Raw genomic sequence first — 23,810 nt, forward strand, 5'->3', positions numbered from 1 at the left:
TTTGTACCATGCACATAACCTTTAGATTCATCCTTGAACCAGGACAGACCCAAACCATACCACAGGCAAAGGAAATGGAATGTAAGGTCTAAACATAACACAGTTGATAAGTAACTTGCTTAAGTGAATACATTAATATTATCCAGAATTTTCTATCAGGTAAACATATCTGAACTACATGAAAATATGAACCCTTAGCAGAGAAAACAGAAACTACGATGTAATAATCAGGGAGCAATTTTAGAACTGAAAAGACACAATTTCTGACAAGAAATTTCCAGATGGGCTCAGCAGCAAGCAGAAATGATAGGGAAAAGAGCCAGTGAGAAGGAAACTGACCAAATTCATGGACTCTGAACAACAAGGAGGAAAACATTGGAAGGCTATGGACCTGAGTGAAAGTACTGGAGTGTCTATGATATACGTAATTGGGGTGCTAAGCAGAAAAAGGAAAAGGTGCATGAGAAGCAGCCATGAGAAGAAATAATGGCCCCAGCCTCTAAAATTTGGTCAAAGACTTAAACTCACATATTGCAAAAGTTTAGCAGACTCCAAATCACATTAAAAAAAAACTTTCCAAAACGTGCCTAGACATATTATTACCAAACTACTAAAAACCAAACACAGATAAGAAGTTCTGAAAGTCAAGAACATATTCAGAACATAAGGGGACAATGACTTCAATGACCAGATTTACAAAGTAAATCATAAAACAAGAAACCAGTAACAGCTTTATAGTACTGAAAAAGACCTATTAACCAAAATATCTTTTAAGAAAAAAGGAAGAATAGAGATCTTCTCAGATGAAGCACACCAGTATTCAACAGCAAAATTAAGAATGTTTTTTAGAGAGAAGTGATAAAGACATTTGTATTTTCAGAATAAAGACATAACAAATAAATAATACTGTAGCCTTGAGTTCAGTAAAATATTTGACTGCCTTAAAGTTATATTGTCAGCATTCTTTAAATTAAACATTATGTGGTGTATGTGTAGTGCTCTCTGTGTGTATGTGTGTGCACGTGCACATGCAGAGGTCACAGAACAATCTTGGGTGTCATACTTTAGGAGGCACCTACTTTATTTCTTCAGACAGGGTCCCTCACTAAACTGGCCAAGTAGGCCCAGCTAGCTCACCACTGAGTCACAGGGATCCATCTATCTCTGTCTCTCTAGCAATGGGAGTACAGGTGTGCATGCCACCACAGCTGGCTTTTTTACATTGTACTGCGGTGACTGAACTCTGGTCATCATGCCTGCAAGACAAGCACTTTACTGACTGAGTCACCTCCCCAGCCCTGAGGAGTTTTCAATGTGCATAAGTATAATACTTTCAATAATTATAAGAGAAAGATTCAAATATGGATAGAGAGACTAATATGGTTGCAAGCCTTTTATATTGAGTGAAATGACACAAAGTTAATTCTAGATTCTCTCTCTATATATATTTACTTATATTTACATTATATATATTTATATATGCATACTATGATCACTACAGTAACCAGTAAAATAAATGCAAAGAGATACAAGCCAGAAAGACAGCAGGCAGATTAAAATGGAATACTAAAAAGCAATCGGCTAATCCACAGGACTAAACGTTAAGAGCAGGAAAGCAAACACAGATGGGACAAACAGAAAACAAGCAGTAAGACAGCTGCTTAAATTTAAATCTTTTATAATCCAATTTGTGCTCATGGTCTTACACCCTCAATTACAAGGCAGAGATTTACAGGATGGGTACAAGAGTAAGACCGTGGTATATGTCTGCTACAAGCCTGTCAGAAAGACATGTTACATATAAAGACACAGGCAGACTGAAAGTAAACAGACAGAAAAAGATAGACCATGTGAACAGTGTGCATGCTCCTATACATACATGATAAAAACTGAAAAAGGAAAACATCAGATAATATAACTTATTTTAAAACAGCCATAAGTATTTTAATAATACGAACAGGAAAAGACTAAAAGGGGATAACTGCCTTCAAAACAACCTTATAATTTCATGTGTGTGTGTGTGTGTGTGTGTGTGTAGGTACTGGCATGTGTGCAGATGCATTTTAGTGTACCTGCACAGGCATGCAAGCCTGAGAAAGATGTGGGATGTCCTTTTCTATCTCTCTCTGCCCTATTCCCTGTAGACAGGGTCTCTCATTGTGCCTGGAGCTAACAAGGTTGGTGGCCGTAAGCCCCAGTGAGCCTCCTTTTCTCCCTGGCTCAGCACTGGGGTTACAGGCACCCACATTTGAACTTTTTATCAGGTGCTAAGATCTGAACTCAGGTACTCATGCTTGTGCAACAAGTGCTCCTCCCTGTCCTAGTCTTGTAATTTATTAAACATTAAGCCTTTGATCCTCCTACTTATTCACCAAAGAGAAACAAAAACCTGTCTATCAAATTCTTGTACACAAAGTTCACTATAATTGTTTTATGAGTTAACAGCCAAAATGGGGTGGAGAAGGAACCTCGGTACCCACCATCAGGTGAGCAGGTAGACCAACTGTGGCACTTCCATGCCAAGGAATGCACCACGGAACTACTGACCTCTGAAACAACATGCATTTGTCTCAGACTCATGCTGACTGAAAACAATGGGTCAAGAGAAAATCTGGTTTACACCACATGCTTCAAAATAAACTGCTAAGGAGTCCAACTAGTCTCCAATGAGGAGTGCGGAGCAGCACCTGCCTGGAGCTAGGGAGAAGGATCTGCACAGATCTAGACACTCCTGAGAGGCAAGACATTCTCAGAACAACCACTGTCAGTCTAACTACATTTTAGGTATTTTAATTATATATTTAAAGGACATTTAACAGAAAAATATGAAGTGGGAAAAAGTAGCCTAATACAAAAGCAATGATTCTTAAAATTACACTTAGTTATTTAGTGTGTGGGGGGTGCAGGGCATGCGTGTGCAGGTCAAAGGATAACTCGTGGGAGCTGCTTCTCTCTTTCTACCATGGAGAGACTCAGGTAGGGATAAAACTCAGGTCCTGAGTGGGGCTTGATGGCTCACACTTTTAATCCTAGCCCTTGGGAGGCTGCAGGTGGATCTGCATGAGATTGAGGCCAGCCTGGTCTACACAGTTGAGTTCCAGGCTAGCTGGGGCTACATGGAGGCCTTGTATCAAAAACCAAACCAAACCAAAACAAAAAACAAACAAAACAACAAAAAAATCCCTCAAACACCTCAGGGCCTCAGACTCACTAGCCGGAACATCTACCCACTGACCAATCTGGCCAGCCCAAAAGCAATGAATTTTTAAAAATCAAAATGACTTCAATTCCTAATTCCCTTTTATTGAGCAAATGACTTTAGTGTAATGATCCTTCAACATTTCTCATACTTCCACTCAGAGAGCACCAAGAGGCAATGCTATTCTTTATGGAATGTCAGTCTTCCAGGAATGGGATGAGGTACAGATAAATCATGAAAACGAGGAAACAGTTCTGTTGAGTGTATGTGACATAGTCAAGAAGAGGAATGATATTAAAATTACTATGATCCTCTGCTTTGGAAACAGGGTTAAATTAAGTTATTAATTACTTTTATTGTTGATATTTTCTGGTGTTCCTTTATCAAAGAGAAGAAAAACAACTTGTTGGAAACCAAAATGGAGAATTTTCTGAGCATTAATTTGTTGATAATGAATGAAGAAAAGACTATGCTTATCCAACTATAAGAGCACTGCACCATGCCGGAAAATCTATAGCACATATTTTAGGGACCATTGCCCTGACACAGAGTTCTCTCCTAGGGAGTTAAAAACACTCTCAGAAATACAGCAACTAGCAACTGAGCAGGACGTTCATGACACTGCTGAAGACACTTGAAAGTCCGTGTGCTTAAACCTGTGCCTGCAGATCTTAGCTGACGTGAGTTAATCAAGGCTGATGTTAATTTAGGATAAAGAATTTTAGTGTCTAACAAAGCCATCAATATTGAACAAAATCCTCAAAGTGCCTGGCCTATGAGAAGATTTATCAAGTTCTAGAAACCCAAGTGAGGCATCGTCAAACAAACAAGTCTTCTAGAAACATGAATAGTTTGAAATCTAGGAAAATACAATTCTGTGGTACATGCCTTCATGGGAAACCTCAGAAAATGATTGACAGGTTGCATGATGAAGAACACTCAAAATTCAGACTACAAACTTGGAATTCACTGATGCTGATATCTAATGTGATACCTTTTGTTACCTACTTTTCAGTTATTTAAGCCCAAGAATAACAGCATTTACTGGATTTGGCATCCCTTTAAAATATTGCCACATGCCACACACTAACACCTCACATTATGGATTGCACATCTGACAATGGCCCCACAAGATTATCTACTGACATTGTAGTTAGCTTGGTTATATTAAGTTAAACTTTTCAACAATGCATTTTTCAAGATGGTTATTTTCACTAATGGATATGTGACTGCCTTTAAAAATTTTTTTATTGATGCATGATTTATTATTTTCACTAGGTCTTACATAGCACTGTGATTTTGTGACTATTACCACACAAACCTTGGTGGATTCTGTATGTACGGGTTTCATGTTGCTTAAGAGCAAAGATTATATCTTTTTTTTTCTTTTCTTTATTATTCCGAAGAGAGGCAATTTTTAACACATTTTTCCAGAAATAACTTGAGATACACACACACACACACACACACACACACACACACACAAACACATACACAGAATGAAGTTTAAGGGGGTAAAATCAGGAATAAGAAATAAAAGACCAAAGGATTTGCCCACATGTGTCAACTTTGGTGAAATAATAAGGGTTTCCATTAGCTCTGTTCTTTTTTTTGGGGGGGGGGAATCCTAACAGGTTTATTGGGCTTGCTAACAGAGCATAGGGTGGGGGTTTATTTACAGAAGAGTGGGTACCCCCCATTTACAGTTGTGCTGGAAAGTTCACACTCAAATATAGATCCTGTCACTTCCTGACAGCCACACAAAATGGCAAGAGAGGTGCCTCATGGTGTTCAGCTTATATATCCTTAGCCCCTCCCTCACATGCAGCTAAGGTAGACTGATTGGTTGGCTGCCTTTATTTTAACTGAAAAAATTATATATTCTAAAGGAGCCTGTATAAAAATAGTACAGACAGCTTCCACACTATGTTCACTCAGCTTCCTCCAGTAAGAGTCATATAATTATGGCACATTACTAAAACCAGGAATTCAAATATTAGTAAATTACAATTAGTATAGGATTTCTTTTTTAACATTTGAAAACCTGAGTATTGGTGCTGGATAGATGCTCAGAGGACAAGAGAGTGCATTACTCTTGCAGAGGATGAGAGTTGGGTTCCCAGTACCCCAGTACCCATCTCAGGCACTGCACAATAGCCTGTGACTCCAATTCCAAGGGATCCAATGTCTCTGGCCTCTGAGGGCACCTGTACTCCAGTGCATATACCCACGCATACACATATACATAATCAAAAATAAATTTTTAAAACTCCGAGTATTTTATATATAAAAAAGTACATGTAAGTCCTATATGTGTGTGTACATATGTGTGTGTGTGTATATATATATATATATATTATATATATATATACACATATATATATATATATCCGTGTATGTGTGTTTGTGAGTATGCATATTATAAAGCTCGATGAAAATGTATAGATCAGCATGCCCTAACAGAGCAATGCCAACCTTGTGAATTTCCATTTGAGCTGCCTTCCTAGCCCACCTCCTCAAATTTTTACAGTTGCTGGAGTTTTAGAGCATACTCTCTTTTGGGCCTAGCTCCTTTGATACAGTGACAAGAGATGTTAGGGTTAAAAGGAATGTCAAAGTTAAAATGGCAAGACTGGGAACACTGAGGAAGGTAAATTCTTGCAGCTGCATATGAGATAACCAAGCTGACCAGATAAGAGGAAGGATGGGGTACTGGGAAAACGACAAAGCCAGTGTCAGCAAGCTGGCTGGCTTCCACTCCATGAAGCTCCCCCTAAGGAACACAAGGTACCACTGCCCTTTGCATACTCTTACTTCTAATGCAGACTGAACTGTCACTAAGAAAAGCTTCTGAAAAACCTCTATGTATTCCAGGAAGGAGACCACCCAGACCTCTGCAGACAAGGAGGTAACCAAGAACAACCATGGCTTTATCTTAGTCGCTGTGATAAGAGTTAACTCTCCATAGGCAGTAGAGAAAAAAGGCCCATGCTAAAACTACAACTTATCATGTAAACATGAGAACAAAGGAAGCATAATTTAACTAATGTCTAGAAGACCCTGTCAAGGTTGAGACAGGGAAAGTTGGTGAGTTGCCATGCTGACCAAGGCTATTGGCTAGCAGACAGCCCAGGTTAGCTGCTAACAGAGTCAACACCCCTAAATAGGGCAAGCAGCCCATGTGCAGCATGTGATCATCTCCCTTGTTGGGTCAGGGGAACATGCAAAGTGTGGCACTCTCCAGTTGGCTTGGCCTACAATATTCTCAGAGAATTAGCCAATCTGAATAGAAATCGTCTCGGTCGTTCCCCAATTCCTGCCATAAGTCCTTGGAAAAGCCCCTAGACAAGCTTCTGAATAGGTTTTGTACCCTCTTGGAACCCCTCCACTCTCAGAGTTTCTCTCATGTTCCCTTAATTCTTCTTAATAAAGTTTGCTTTCCCTTTGCTGACTCCTGGGTGGTGCCAGTGTCTAATCATCAGTGTGAGACAATGAACTTGAGACACCAGCTCAGGTCGACTTTTGGTGACTTTGAGGTGCCTAACACTCTAAGTCCCTGGATCACGCACAACTGAGGTCCTATTGTTCTCAAAGATCTGTATCACTGGACTTGATCTGTAGCGTAGGTGGATGTACACCATTCCTTTTCTCTCTTTTCAAGTATTCATTCTATTACAGATGGCATTTGGGTAGCTTTCAGTTTGGGGCACTTAAGAACAGTGTTTCTAAGAATATCTGAGTACACATCTTAGTTGAGATCACATACGTATTTCTGTTGGGTACAGAATTAAACTGCTCATTCATATGGTGTTTGTGTAGCTGTAGCAAACATAGGCAGTTTTCCAAGGTGTTAACTTGCACTCCCATCGTCAACATACTAGAGGTACACAGCTCATGTCTTTCAATCTACTTATTCCAATGGATATTGAATGTATATGCTAGAAAGGAACATTACAGATGTAAGCATAAAACAGAATACTACTTTAATCAAAACAGTAAGTGTTCTCTAAAACTCTAGGGTCTGCCTAAGGTATTTTACAAAGCACTTCAATCTGAAATTGCAAAACCGATCCTCATATATAGTTGCTTGTAAGTTAATCAAAACCTTGGGTTGATGCCCTAGCTGTACATATCTGATACTACTGATACTACAAATCACTGGGGATGTTTACTATAAATACAGACTCTCGGTACAATTTTTCATAAGCACCTGAGGGTAGATCTTATCAAGTCTGGACTATATATATGAATCTTTTTAGCATTAACCTGTGTTTAAATGTGAATCAGTGTAGAAAGTAACTATGACAAGAATTTCTTGAAGTCTAAGTCCCAGAACCTTCCTGGATGTTGTTAACTTATATTATCTTAGTGTCTGGATAGACTGAGGCCCAAGTGATTTGTTGTAGGATTTTCACTAACACTACAACATCAGAGCAGGTCCTATCTGATAGACAGCCTTATTGCTATGTATCTTCTTCAAAAAAAACCTAAGTTCTACTATTCATTGGCCTCAGCAGCCTATAGTTTGAAGGGACTGTTAGTGTGCAGAGGAGAAAATAAGTGCTATGCTTAGGCCCATGCTTTGCTATTCCCTAGCTGGAAGGGCCCTTCTGGGAGGTTGTGGAACCATCAGGCAGTGGGGACTAATCAGTAAGTATTGACTGAAGTAAATCACTAGGTTCAGGCCTCTGTGTATAGTCTGGCTTCTAGCTCTGGCCTTGCTCCATGCTTCCTGGTCCTCTTTGATGTGAACAGCCTCAATCACACACTGCCACTGCTGTGTCTTCCCTGCTAGGATGGAATAAATTCCTTTGAAACTGTTAGTCAAAATAAATCTTTCCTCCCTTAAGTTGTTTCTGTCAGGCACTGTGGAACACTGACGCAAAAATGACTAACACAGGAAGTGATGCCATGACACCTGGTTCCTAAGCCAAGTGAACTCCTTTCCATCCATTCCCTTCTTCGTAAAATGTTGAATATCACCCGGCTTATACAGCAATTTGGAAGTCATATAAACGAACACAAATGAAGGAGATGAATACACAGAAGCAAATCGTAAGTCTGCTTTTCCCTCTGGACTCTGTTTTGAACCTTTTAGGTGTCTTCTGCAATTGCTCAGCTTGTAAGCTTAACAATTATTTGTAAATTTTTCTAATTGCATTTCAACATGTATAAGAGGCGTTAAAAGAAAAAAAAACCTGGTTTGTTCCACATGTTGCTTTACTTTCATTTTGATTGGTGAAAACCAGCAGTCCTGTAACTTATGGCTAAAAATGATTACAAACAATAATTTGGAAAAATGTAGTAACAAGAAGTAACTGGAGTAACAGAACACTGTAATTTTAAAGTAAAGTCAAACTCTTCCAAAACTAGAGAACACTGCTAAGGGCAATATATAATGCAGTACTAAAACCATTTGAAAAAGCTAACATTTCAATTTGGCCTTTTAGACAGCTTTCTAATATCAGCATATTAAGTAGTCAAATGGCATTTATTCTGGAGAGCAAAATGTTTCAAGTATCATATTTCATTTGTGAAAATGTATATGAAAATCATTTTTATAAAAAGAAATTTAATTCTATGTACAAAAAAAAGTTTGGATTATTTGGCTATGGAAAGCCCATTTAAATGCTACCTGCCAACTGTTACATATAAAAGGTAAGTAAGAAAGGTCAGTGCTATGAGAAGTCTCCCTGGTACTCTGTGTTTTGCTCTTTATAATCATGAAAGTGGTGAAAAACTCAGAAAACAGTAGCATTTATTCTAGGGACAGAATAGTGAGACTTTGATTGAGATGAAAAGTAAGTACATGATAGGCTGGTATCATCTGTGTGTTAGAAGTCACCATAAACATCACAAGGAACGCAGCTGCAACTAAGAAACAACCTGCCAATAATCTATGCAATGTGAGGCAAATACCTCATTTTCCTCTTCTCTAAATGTGCTGTCACTGTGTCCTACACAGCACTGAGCCTCACTCTAGACAAGGAATGCTCAGGACAGTGCTCAGCACCAGGTCTGCTCCGTAAGCTTTTTAGCAATCCTTACAAATGTCAACACAGAACCACAAACAGCAGAGAACTCACGGGGCACTGTCACGCCGTAGTGCTGCGTGTCACTGATCAACAGCTTCCTCTTCAGCTCATTCAGCCCAACCCCGACGGGACCTGGAAAACAGGGCAGCAGACAGACTGAGAACAAGAGTCTAGTCCTGCAGGTCAAGCAGAGAGGTTATTCTAGTAAGTCATCCATGTGAAAACGTAGGAGTCCCACAGTTGCTTTAAAAAAAGTTTACATGCCTTCTTTCTTTAGGAAGCTTACAATGCTTAAATGCAGCATACCCCTGAGTCACTAAGGAACTGTATATGTAACAGCCTAAAAATTGAATTGTTCTGGTAGCGATAATTTAATCTTAAATACTTTTAGACTTTGATAAAAGAGAATCGATGTGGGGCTGGAGAGATGGCTCAGCAGTTAAGTGCACTGGATGTTCTTGCAGAAGACCTGGGTTCAAATCCCAGCACCCACATGGTGGCTAGCAACCATTTGTAACTCCAGTTCCAGGGGATCTGACACCCTCTCTGTCCTTTGAGGGCACTGCACGACACGATATGGGTGCACTTACACACATGCAGGCATAGCACACATACACATAAAATAAAAATAAATTTAACAAATTTAAAAAAAGAGAATCTTAACCTTAACTTTATTTTGGATGCAAACTCAATCATGCATTTGACCTGAAAAACTGTAATCACTGACCTCTGTCAAGACCTGCTATAGTACAGAATTTCAGTAGTCTTTAAGCATCTGAAAACTGCCATAGGCCTTAGGCATTTACATCAATCAAATGCAAATGTGCTGAACACCTATGCTGAGCAGGCACAAGGCATATGCTGTGATAATGGAAGGCGATCAATGAACACCGCTTTAAAGAAAATAACTGGTTGTTTAAGAATCTGGGGCCAAAACCAAAAGCAAAGACTGGCTGCAAACATGAATCCAAAATCAGTAAGAAAGGCAAAGCCGCGCAAGCAGCACTCCTTCTTCTTGAACCTCACACTTGCTGCTGGGGTCATGTAAGGGCTGTGCAGAGCAGGGGACAGAGCATGGGCCCTCAGACCAGCCTGTTGAGCTCTGTTCTCATCCATCCTCCTCTTCCTGATAGTGGACAAGCTGAGGCCCCTGAGCACCACCAGTTGTACTCTCATTTTGAGCACTTTTCTTGGGAAGATGGAAAGAGAGCTCAGTACAGCACACAGTACAGAGCTGAGGTCCTTGACTGCTGATTCCTGTGCCCTCCTATTCTTCTAGACTATGTGGGTCAGAGGAATCCTAGAAAAAGAAAGTTTATGCCGGATAATGATGAGTTTATAGGTGGACCAAAGAGTAAGGTGGGCACTGTGAGTGGGGAGGAGTGAGGAAAAGTGAGGTGGAGGGGAGACTGTGCCTCTGTTCCCTACTGGTGCTTCCAGCCCTGACTGTGTCCCACTACTGCCTTCTACCTTTCCTCACATGGCTGCAGGAACTATTTCTCTGGCAACTTCTCTTTGTTCTCTAAGACACCATGATAGCTCAATGATATGCTGAGGTAGTACTTACAGTTAGCGTAATACTAGCAATTAAAATTCCCCTCTCCAAATCAATATGATTCCCTAGCAACAGTATAAGAAAGAAAAATAATTTATAATAACACAATATGTATATCAGTATATGCTTGCTTGGCATGATCAGAGGAAAAACGTTGAGCAAAGTCAGATGTTTGCACCTACTTCTAAGTTTAGACTTAAGAGACTGAGAAACATTCTGTACAAGCAAGTATGAAAATAAAAGCCCAGAGGGACAGGTGCACGTCAGAACAAGGACTAGCATGTGGCTACCTGAACACGGCAGTAAGTCATGGATCAGACACAGATATTCCCCTTAAAGGCTTGTATCAAAAGCTTGTATCAAAGGCTTGGATGCCAGTCAATGTGACTGGATCATGGGGGATCCAGTTTTATCACCAGCTGAGTGGTGGGGCCCAGTTGGAAGGCACACCTTGTCCTTGGAGCCTCTCAGGTTCACTTTGCTTCCTGACTTCATGAGCAGCGTTTCTCCCCCATCCCCTTCCACCCCGGTGCTTCCACCTTGCTATGTGCCTAAAAGCAATGGAGCCAGCAGACCATAGGCTGAACTCTGGAACTGTGAGCTAAAATAAATCTTTACTCCTTTTATGATGTTTTCTCTGGTATTTTACCACAGGGACAAAAAGCGACTAACATACAAAGGAAGAGAGAAGCAACATTAACTGAAACGAGGACAAGAGGATCAAAAGGAAAATGATACAAATGGCTGGGCTTGATATTAAGAAAACACTAGCCTGGGTTGTAGGAAAAGATACAAAGTTCTGCGTGTCACAGAACTCTGGTTTCTAGCCCTCCCCTAACTTTGGGTTATGTTTCCCGTACTTTCCCACTTCAAAGGTCTTATCACACTAATTTTAAGTGCCTGCTTTCTTGCCTCAATCCTCTAACAGACTGTGAGGTCTGGGTATACAAAGACATTGGTCTGTGAATACAAAGACATCATATGCGTTGTCCACCTACTGTTTCCACAGCTGGCAAATTAAAGGCATGTGTTTGTTTTATGTTACTAGGGACAGAGCCCAGGGTTGTCACACATGCTAGGAGGACATACTACCAGTGAGCTACATCCTCAGGGTCTAGATCATTTATTTAAATTGCACACAGTAAGTATGCTATTGTGGTAGTGAAAACTGTTGAATGAATCAAAGGAGTGGGAGTTAAAGTTAAAAAGCATCGGCACCTAGGTCACCTGGTGAGGTGATATATTCAAGGACATAAACGTGATTCGTTCTTGAGACAAGGAAAAGCGGAACTGAAAAGTGATGAGTGCACTTAGGTGCAATGTATTTAGGGAAAGAGAATCTACTTCCCTACACTCTGACAAGCACTACAAGTTACACCAAGCACTGGGGACTAGGATTCCTGTGAATTCACCCACAAGGCAAAACCTGAGACTGCAGGATCTCCCAGGGAAAGGAACAAACAAATAAGCATTTACTGATAGTGGCACTAAAGCCACATAGGAGTTTATGTATTTTATCTATTCTAAACAAACAAAAAAGACATAAAAATTATGTTCTAAAACTTATTCTTGCAAATAGAAAAGAAATAAGAAAAACAAACAGTATTTCAATGGAACCCCATTGTATGTATCTCCATTATACAGGTGAAGTGAACCCAGCCACACATGTCCCCTCAGAAATACCCTATACTAAAATATAGAGGGTCCTGCTCTGTGATGCCAGAAATGGATCCAGGACTGGAGGAAGTGATGTTAAATTAGTATTCCTTTTTCTTTCATAGGTCTCAGCTCTGAAGTTCTTCCTAGACTATGAGGTATTGTGCTGGATGAATAGAATTTTATTTCATGTACTACCCAAGATAAAAAACAAACAAACAGGGCTGGAGACATGGCTCAATGGTTAAGGGCACTGGCTGCTCTTCCAGAAGACCCAGGTTCGATTCCCAGCACTCACATGGTGACTAACAACCGTCTATAACTCTAGTTCCAGGGGATGTGAAACCCTCTACTGGCCTCCATGGACTTTGCCTGACATGGGTGCACTTACATACAGGCAGACAAAACACTCATACACATATAATAAAAACAAATAAAACAAACAAAGAAAAGCAACCCCCCCAACCAAACTCCAAAACCAATAAATGATTTTAATTCAGAAGAAAAACCTGGGTGTATATGAATTAATAGGAAAGGCATGCCAAGACCAGTATGAAGCTCTTAAATTATGACTGCATTCACTTCCCATGTAGGATCTGACCCTCACACTCATGAAGCACATGCTCACAAGCACCAGGAGTGGTCAGTGGAAAAGATTTTACTTTCTAAATCACCATCTGCTAAGGTAGAAGTATCCTCACAGGAAGTCTAAAGTAGGGGCATCATTTCAAATCATTCCTACTACAAAACTGCTGTGGGTACACACAGAGCATGTTCCCTATGGGGCTCCGGGTCATTCTGCCACCCACACTGGGGAGGATCAAAGGTTTCTTCTTGACTGCAGAAGAACACAACTTAATCACAGTCTTGCCCTGTAGCCTCCTTCCACAACTAGGTATAACCTTACAACATTTTGGCTGCTTTATGTTTAGAACACATAATTTACATTGTAGGCAATTTAGGGACATAAACAGGTTAACTCATAAATATGCCTCAGCAAAAGGTGGAATTTACTGTAATTGGTGAAATACATTTATATGTGCAGAAATAGAGGACTATAGTTTGTTTTCAATGGTTCTTGGTAATAATCAAGTCAGTCAAGGTAAGCATCTACAGGACAATCTTTAGCTCACAGGGGCTTTGGAATGGCGAGAACTACAATCAGAGAGGGTTTTCATGGGGCAGGCATGTATTACACAGCTTACATATATCATTAGTGAACCTCAAGTCATCTCTGGAAGAAAGGTATAAATAGTCTCATTTTATAAATGAGAATACTAAGACGTCATTTTCTAAAGACACACCTGGAATGTGGCTCAGTGGTTATTCTAGAGTTCCTTTGACTTGTAAGTCTACCTTTTCTCCCACTCTACCTACAATCCTAGCAAAAGAATGTTGGTGAAATGTGAAGTCGGGTACCAGTTGCTGTACTGTCCATGGATGTGATTCACAACTTCATGGACTCCTTTATCCCCTTTTCATTTCTGATTCATTTGGTTTTGTGGGTCTCACTGTGCAACCTCGGCCTGGCTGCCTCGGCCTCCAGAGTGCTGGGAGCATGGCCATGTGGCATCAGCCCTGGCTCATGGACTTATCATCTATAACAGATGACTGCATATGGCTACTTTTGGATTAGAGTGCTAGCACTGAACACTTTCCATATTAATTTATGGTTGATGTAGCAGCAGCTTTCAGTCTGTAAAGAGATCGTAAGAAAGATCTAAGTTGTGAATCAGATACAGAGAAGTCCAACAAATAAAACAAGATGCTAACTGAATGGGGAAAACATTAAGCTATGCCATGATGCCAGAGCAGAGGGCTGCTGTGGGACTGCCGTAAGTGCTGTGAAAGAACACTCAGTAGGATGCTCTCTCTCTCTCTCTCTCTCTCACACACACACACACGTGTAAGACCACTGCTACATATTGGGGTTTAGACCATCTACTTATTTTTGTGTTAATACTATTTAAAAAGGCACTATTATTGTGAAAACAGATTTATTGAAGTAAATGAATTACAGTACATATGCATACATTTAGATAGCGATCTATATAGGTATATTATAAATCGCAGTCTAAGGATAAACATAAAATAATTATTTGCAAATGTCTAACATAGAATTTAGGTACAGCATTTTCTTCTAGTGTATATGGTGTGTACATATGTATGCTGGTTCACATGTCTATGTACATGTATATGGAAGCCAGATGCTGATTTAGGTGTCTTTCACAATCATTTTCCATTTTATTTTCGGAGGCAGGGACTCTCACTGAACCCAGAGTTTACTGATTTGGCTAGCCTACTTAGCTTGCCCCAGAGATCTCCTATCTCTGCCTCCAAGTGCTGGGTTATGGGAGGGCCATCCAATCTACCAGGCTTTTATGTGGATACAAGGGTGTGTTGAACTCCAGTCCTCAGGCTTATACAGCAAGTGCTTTATCCACTGAGCCATCCCCCCTAGCCCCTACAGGCAGTATTTTTAAGACTGATGAATATTAAATTAAATAATTTTAATATAGGCAGTGCTTTACTGATGAAAGAACTATCATGTTAATAATCTATTGGGAAAGTACACAGATACAAGAAGACAGAGATTGCCAAATTATTTATGTAACTATCATAATGACACATTAATGACAAAACCCTTCTTATATATTCATAATTCTTTCTACTATTTGGATTTAGATCCAATATTAAGTGGTATACTGGAAGGACACGGGTAGCTCTGACCAGGTACTATTTATGTTTTCTCCTGATCTTTGTACATCTTGGCACAAGCATAAAATGGTCTATTATACAAAGAGTTACTGGCATGGATACAGCTTCAACTCCAGAGTACCTATACTACTTAACACAAAAATTCTTCTGCATTTCCCTACAGACACTTTTATCGTATTTGGCCAGACTTGTTTCTCTTTACTATCCAGAGAAAAAAACCAGAATTACTGGAGTCTGCAATATGAACCCAAACTGCTTTGTTACCTGAAAAAAACCACACTCATTCATCTGATTTACTGCAAGATAAATCCAACAAAATCTCCAGGTATCTCTCAGATCAGACACATGCTATAAAATGTCTACTTAACATATTGGAGCACTACTATTTTATAGCTCTAGGCATAAAATAAAAACAGCCATGCTATTACATTTGACCCATGACCACAGATGATCATATTAGTGGGTGGTTGGATTTTTGTGTTCCAAAGTGTCAAATCTGTTTATGTAAAGCTCCTTTGGTATCAAACTCTATAAAAGAGTAGAGCTACTTAGCAGTTCACAATAAGCCCTAACAGAGTCAGAGTTCTGTTCCTCTGCTGCTTTCTCAATGGGAGAAGAGTGTTCTTAATGAGGTATCAATTTGTAAAGAGAATGCTCCCCCAAGAAAAAAGAAAAAAAAAAGAAACAGAAAGGGATAGGGAAAAGAGGAAAAAGAGTAGAAAGTCTGCTGAGCAGAGGTGTAAACTGACCAAGTCCTTGTCTCACTAGTTCAGCTATGCTAAGAATGCAATGTCAGGCCTAGAAACTTGTGGCTAGATAGGTCAGAGGCCACTGGGGAGAGTCTATTACTATTATTCTACTAAGTAGACACAGTATTAAACTGAATAACTTATTGTCATACCCATAGATTAATGCATCTCTCAGCTCTCACCAGAGAAGCTTTGTCATTCACCAGATGGTGATTAACACAGAGACCCACAATGGACCAACATACCAAGAGTAAGAAGCTGCAACATGCTTGTCCTTGAATAGGACACCTGTATCAAACTTCTGCCTATCAAGGTTCAGGGATCATTGTGGAAGAGGGGGTGGAAAGATAGTAAGAACCAGAGGGGGTGGATGATCACAAGGAAGTAAGCTGGGCAGTTACTCATATGAACTCACAGCAATGGTGACAGCATGCATAAGTCCCACCTAAGCTCAAGCCAGACAAATCCCAATATAGATGTGGGGAGATGAGTAAGAAACTCCAGTGTTACCTGAGGAGCTACTGGCAGCCAAAGGCTACTGGGAGAGAGTAAATTTTCTTTAAAAGTGTGATGCTAAATAGGTTGGTCAGCTTCCAGTGGATGGAACCACATCAAAGGGCATTTGGGGACACAGGTTTGACTAGCTAGGTCTTTTTAAACACACAGACACACAGACATAGAGACAAAGACCCCCCCCCCCCAGAGTACATGAAATCAGGTAGGGAGATATCGAGGGAGGGTGCAGACAGGGAGCAGAATCTAAATATGATCAAAATATATTGTATGAAATTTGCAAAAATTCAATAAAAATGAAAAAAATGCAATAAAGCTGGGCATGGTAAAGCATGCCTTTAATTCTAACATTCAGGAGGCAGAGGCAGGTCGATCTCTGCGAGATCTAGCAAGTTCCAGATCAGTTGAGGCTACAAGGAGACCCTGTTTCAACAAAATAAAAGAGAAATAAAATAAAACAAAGAACAAAAATGCAATAACGTTTGAAAGGTCAAAATATAACCACACTCATCTTCCTTGGCAAAGCAAAGGGCACAGGTAACTTCCATGCTTTCACTGGGTATCACAGGACCTGGTTCAAAATTCAGTTCGATCAAGTCCCAAACTCTCAAATTCACATCCTCCAGCCACCAGGTAAGTAGCCTTATCATTTAGCACTGTTATTATGGAAATATTTTTGGTTTATCTTCTTCCATTGGACTATAAATGTCTGAAGGACAAAAATGTTCCTGCTGTTCACTACAGAACTTGGTACTCAGAACACACCTGTTGACCAGTGCTCTGCAAAAATCAGCTCATGAACAGAACAGTGATTTATGCCAGGAATGAAGTCTGAGTATAAATATTTAAGATAGGCTATGGACATAAAAATCCACTGTGATTCTAATAAAAATCATATTTGTTCTTCTACACAGGATTATAATTTTAATCCCATCACACACTCATAAATTTGATCACGACTTTTGATTTTATGATTATCTATACAAAATCCTCTGGAGCAGACCTACAAGGTTTCGAAGTTTAACAAAGGCACAAGGAATCCTAACATTCACATTCTATTCTGAGTGTGCCCTTTCATGTCTGATTTATGCAGGAGACTGTGTTACACCATCACTTTATGGAAAAATTATGACATTCTTATAAATGTCTATTTATTCAAAATACCTTTTGGCAAAGCAGTCTTCAGGCAACATATATGATTCAGCCCAAATGAGGACTGAACAGTTTTTAATGCTCAAGTTGTAAATGTGAAATACACAGAAAGATTTATGACTAGTTTCCTCCTATGCCTCATAACCAGACTGAACAAGTCCAGATTGTCTGAATATCCACAAGATGAATCTTTGCCCTCATTTTGGCTTAAGTCACAGAAAGCGCTTTAGTGGCTTTTTAACACCACGGTTTTACTCTACTCCTCCCCTCAACCCTACATATATTATTTGACTTTATTACTTTAGTCTGAAAAAAGTCAGGCTTTACTAAAGATAAAATATGTCATATAGGACAATGTACTAAGTTGCCCCAGCACTTGAGTCTAACACTTTTTGGAAAGTACTCTTAAATGTAGAGGGGAATTTAACTGAAACAGTCACTGATATATTAGTGGCTAAAATGTGTCTCAAGAGCAGTATGTTTACCAAGGAAGGAAAAAAATAATAGTTCTGACCATGTTCACAGTTCTCGGATGCCATATTTTTGCATGGCACCAACTTCGTCTATCTTTATTTCTTGAACACTGGATCTAAGAATACCATGTCATAACGCTATAGAGAGAAAGCACTCCGGATCTCTCTAAGGATTCTTATCTAACACTCTCTAGGCCAAGGTCATTATTTTCAGTGGCTGTGACAGCGTGGATAATGGTAAGCAGACTCACATGAGAGACTGATGCTTAGTCTTTCATCCTTCCTGCACCCCTCACAAGAGTCAAGAAGGAAGTCTTCAGTTTGTAATCATTAACTCAAGAGTAATCCAGAATTTCCAAAATGCACACCCAATGCTTGAGTATTCCTTTCAGATGATAAACTGCTAGAACACTTAAAATCATTTTGAGTGCTAAGAAATCTTTTTAGACTGGATCACTTCACGTTTATTTTATTAGTATTTTCATTTCATATATAAGAACTACTTTTTACTAAGACCTTGGTAGGCTTAGGAAAAGGTTTAAGTCTTTGCAAAGGTTATTTTGTTCAACCCTCAAAACAAGCCTAGAAAGCTCTTATCTCCAATGAAGAAACTGAAGAGCAGAGGTGTCTACTGAGGGCCAGACACTTGGGGTGCTCCCTTTGGGGTGCTCCCAGAGGCTATTTTCCTCTTTTACGTCCTGTTGCAGCGGTGACCAATTCTGCTCTACCACACCTTCCTGCCATGGTGTGCTGCCTCTCACAGGCCCAAAGCAACAGAATCATGGAAATTAATTCATATTTCAGATACACCTTACATAGGCAGAAGGTGATTTTCTATAGTATTTTGGGGTGCCTATGCCAGGGCTGCAATTTGTCACCTGAGGTCTGGTGTGAGGTTTTTCACTTGTGGCATCATCTTGGTGCTTAAAACTGTGACCCAAACAAATCTATCTTTATTAATTAATCATTTCAAGTACTTGGTTTAAGTGATAGAAAACCAACATGGTTCATCTGCTGGTTGATACTTCCCTAAGGTAACTATGGGAGGGCTGAAGTATGCCATCATGTGGTACTGTGCAACAGAATACCACCGTGTCTAGCATGTATGAGCTCCTTCTGCCCTCTGTCCCTTTGGAGGAGCCTATGGGTTGGCTATTTTTCATAATTATTAACCATCTTCAGGAACTCCAGACAGTTGACTTTCTTCTTTCCTCTCCAGCTTACTACCGAGACTCACAACGGACTCATCTATCTACCCTTCTTTAGCCTGGAGGAAAGGGGCTTGTACGGCTTGTACCTACAGGAAGAAAAAAAAATGGTTTCTTCTTTTCTCTTTGAATCATTGAGGGAATGCCCAAAGCTACAGAGACATGATAATCCAAGGCCTGAGGGTCACCTGGAAGTAAGGGAAACAGAGTCACCCCACCATGCTGTCCTGGCCATGCCATCATCGTGCATGGCTCCTGGACTAAGGAGGAAAGGTGATGGGAGTGTAGGGATGCTACTGAGATGTATGCTGTGAGGGAGGAGGCACCGCAGGGACAGCGGGGCCAGGAGATAGTAGGAGGTCTCAAGTAGCTTCCTTAAAGGATCAAAGGAGTTGGCTACCACTACTGGATGCTGTATGAGCCTTGCAGACCTGTGTTCTCATCAGGATGACACCATGGGGAGTAAAATCTGGAATGCTGTGAGCACTGTGGAAATAAACACCTATGGAACTATCCTTCCAGGTGTGGTTTGGGGATACTTTGAACTTCATTTGAAATATGTGAATATATATTTCTGAACAGAGCTAATAATAGCAGTATCTGCTAGGTTGATGATCAGCCATTAGCTATAAAAAACATGTCATTCCCACTGCTCACCCACCATTTGTCTAAACTAACATGGAACAAACCTTCAAAACATTTCTCCTTATTAAGATGGGGCTGATTCCTCACCTTTCCTCCATTCTCATCCCTAAACTGAAATTAGAAGAATCAGTGAGATACACTAAGCTCCTCTCATCCAAAACTTCTACAAAACCATTGGCTTCAATCCTAAAAGCTGACAGCTCTCACCACATTTTGAAAGAAATAGTATTGGGTGGGGTGCATCAAGTTGTGGTGGGTCATGTCCTTGAAGGCTGGGCAAGAGAAGAACTAGAATGGGAATGTGAGTCAAACCAACCAGTGTCTGAGGAAACAACCCCCAAATGCCATGTGTATGCTAGGCAGGTGCTCTACTACTGAATCATAGATCACTACATACTTTAAAACAGTTTTGTTAAGACTTTTCAGTTTGAAATAACCTGGAATACTGCTATAGTTTATTTCTCTGCTCTTCTAAATAGTTTAGGGAGTTTATACCATGGATACTGCCTCAAAATGAATTGAAAAGAACATGCATTTCACTGAAAAATATCTAGTTCTACCATTAAGTGCGCTTGATGTTTCTTGAAGTGCAATGTGTTTACAAAGAGATGCCACCCTTGTATCAGGACCATTCTTTAGAGATGTAAAGTATCAGAACAGTGTGCAGGTGCAAACAACCAAAGCACTCACCTTAGAGCTAAGCAAAGATTCAAGATGTGGGGCTTTTTAGCATGAAAACTCCAACTACAATGCATTTCAGATTTAAATTCTTGGTGTTTTCCTTATTTCCTTAGAATTTCAAATGAAAATAACACTCACCAACCAAAACAACAAGCCTGTATTTCTCATGAGCCTGCCGTCGGTATGTAGACACTTCTTCATACGTGGGTACATCTGCCGTGTCGTACTGGTCACTCTTTTTGCACTCATACATGGATTTATTTGTTTTCTTATCTTTTCTGCTAAGACGGAAACTTCTTCTAAAACCAGCTACAAATCAAAATACATATATATTTAGTAAATATCTTTGTATATTTTTAACTAAAAATTAGAATTCCCCAAACTAAATATTAAAAAACTTAAGATTCAGTTGGGGACATAGCTCAGTGGTAGAGTGCCTATTATGTGTGAGGACCTAGCTCCGATCCTCAGTACCACAAAACAAACAAACAAAAACTCCAAAACACAACAAAACTCAACATCAACAAATAAACCTTCACCAAACTGGGTCATATTTTATTCGTCATAATATTGCTATAAAGTGCCTTAGAGAGAAAAATCAGATACTACACAATTTCATCAAAACAAAAATTTTAAAGGTCATTATTTAATGATTATGAAGTTATAATACATACTTTATTTGGTATTAAACACAATGAGCTCTTTTCAGAAATCAGAAAAGTGTAACTGTAAAATAAAGCAAAATAAATCAGAAACCACAAATGGAATTTGCCATGGATTAATCTGTGAATGTATTTGATAAGAAAAGTTAAAAACACTTGTCAATGCATTTTAAATACAAATTTTAATTTCTGTAGCTCATAAATATTTGAAAAACTTTTGGTTGTTTTTCTGAGACAGGTCTCGGTGTGCAACCTAGGCTGGCCTTGAACTCCTTCCTGCCTCAGCTCTGGAGGGCTGAATTACAAACATACCTGGGTTACATGAGACCAAGTCTCAAATAAAAGGAAGTGTAGCAGTCAAAGAGAAAATACAGAATTATGCGACATACCTGTGGAGTCGGAATTTAATAAAAAGCATCAGTGAAGATATTAGGAATGGCTTAGTAGACCATTCGCCACTCATCAAAGAAGCTTCTTTTTGCAATAGAGGAGACTATTACAGAGTTCCACAACTGGTCCCTACATTGAGATTAAGTGTCTGTGAGATGTTTAGGCCTACATGACAAATCTACAATGGAACTTCTACACCTAAGGCTCACTGAACATAAGTGGGACAAGGGGCAGAGAGAATACTAATGCATTTCTCAACTCTCATCAGCAAAGCTTCCACATCAAAGAGTGTGATGTACACAGAAGGCCACAACTAGCCAAACTGTAGAGAATAAAAGACTGCAGAAAGCACATCCCTGGATAGCATCCCTATATTAAATCTCACCCATCCATGGCTCAGGGAGCACTGCGGAAGAGAGGGCAGAAAGACTCTAAGAGTCAGGGTTGGTGCATGAACAAGGAAATGGAATCTTCCAGGCCTCTGGGAACTCACTCATATGAACTTACAACAATGGTGACAGAATGCACAAGAGCATGCAGACTATCAGACAAAAACCGACCATGAACTGCGGAAATGGGCAGCAGACTCCAACCTTAGCTAAAGAACTACTGACAGCTGATTACTGCTAGGTGACAGAGAGCTGATCTTCTTTTGGGAGGCCACAGGCTCTGTATTTGAGTGTGGACTTTATGGCACAGTGGTAAATATGGGGCGCCCACTCTTCTGTAAATAAACCCCTACCCTATATTCTGTTAAAAAAATAATTAATATTTTTAAAAATTCAATAAAAATATACAAAAAAGGAATGGTTTAATCAAGGTTAATCTCATAACCCATTTCTGTGACTCTCTAACAGTAACTGATTTTGAGGTGATCCTAAGTTATTTGAGAGAAAAGGTCATTTACAAAGGATTTACAATCAGGAAGGGAGTCTCATAGCTCCCTTACAGAGGTAAAGAGGAGGAATAAACAGGACCAGTCATGAAATCCACTGGTGTCTCATAAAAGGCTGAAATTCATGGGAGACAAATGGGGAGGTACCACACCCTGGTCCTGGCAGGGAAGGTACAAATTCTAACCATTGGTGTTAAAGAATGCAAATTCTGTGAGAGGGCCAAAGAAAAAGTCATAGGTGACCCTTTGTTCCCTGATCCCTAGGACACTGAGATTGGCAAGAACCTGGCCCAAGTATTCCTTCAACAGCCTTGCCTTTCCAACAAGGAGCCAGAGGGGAACCAAGATACTTATCAGGATGCCAATGTGCTAGCATTAGTGAAGCAGTCTCAGACCAGCATCTCTGCCCAAACATGTGGAATCTGTGCTCTGTCCTCCAATTCTGTCATCTCTGATAGGAATCCAGGGTGATGGGACTTGTGATTTACCATAAAAAACCCACACTGTCTAATCCAACTAGTAAAGGTGGAAGGCTGGTGTTTCAGTGTGTTCTAGCTGCAGGTTCCCACAGGCTGTGGCTCCTGGGAGACAATCCCAGGCTAAGCAGGTAGAACCATACTCTACTTCACAACTCTTCCTGGCATGGAGGGAGGAGTTTCTTGAAGTCACTAGAAATTTTAGGAACATGCATCATCCAAAGCAAGTAAGTCCCCAAGTAAAAATGGGAGAAGTTTCTGGTCTTCAAGTTACAACTAAATCTTTAAGTGCTCGCCTAGTTGGGTCTTTCTAACTTACTGAAGTCTTTACTTCCATCATAAATAGAAGATCGAGAGCAGAGAAGAGGAGGAGGCTTCTGGACTTCTAAAGTGAGGATAAATGAATGGAAAATGAAGACCATACCCAGCAGGATGGGTGATAACAGTGTTCAATACAGAATAGGTGCTTGATAGAATTTAAAAAGGCAGCAACAGCAACAAGTATACTACCATGCTGTTTCACCTCTGCAAATTTCAGCTAAGCAGGACACAAATGGACTCTTCACCAGAGCTGAAGTTCCAAAAGGCAGACAAAGGGTAGAACTCTGTATGGAAAAGGTCTTAGAGCTAGAAGTAACCCTGGAGGTCACAGGCATGTGGCCAGTCACTGTCATTCTCGAACTCAGTCCTACCCTATAGGTATCTGGAAATCATGATGTGGAATACTATGGAAAGGATTAGTGTGTAGCAATTATTCTTTCTTTTTATATTTTTAGATTATCTTTCTAGGAATGCATACTATT

General features: G+C 39.9%; 1 protein-coding gene across 2 annotated transcripts in view; it reads right to left on the minus strand.

Annotated features, from left to right (window-relative positions):
* The window catches only part of Mpp7 (membrane palmitoylated protein 7), a 256,471-nt gene that overhangs the window by 10,223 nt on the left and 222,438 nt on the right, over positions 1 to 23,810 (minus strand). For both annotated transcript variants that reach the window (XM_008850556.2, XM_008850555.2), the window contains 2 exons: positions 20,723 to 20,893; positions 9,286 to 9,366 (listed from right to left, as the gene is read on the minus strand). In XM_008850556.2, coding sequence (XP_008848778.1) covers positions 9,286 to 9,366; positions 20,723 to 20,893 — 252 coding nt within the window. The remainder of the gene's footprint in view (positions 1 to 9,285; positions 9,367 to 20,722; positions 20,894 to 23,810) is intronic.

Source organism: Nannospalax galili, unplaced genomic scaffold, assembly GCF_000622305.1.
Source record: "Nannospalax galili isolate Female #2095 unplaced genomic scaffold, S.galili_v1.0 scaffold43, whole genome shotgun sequence".
NCBI classification, from domain to species: domain Eukaryota; kingdom Metazoa; phylum Chordata; class Mammalia; order Rodentia; family Spalacidae; genus Nannospalax; species Nannospalax galili.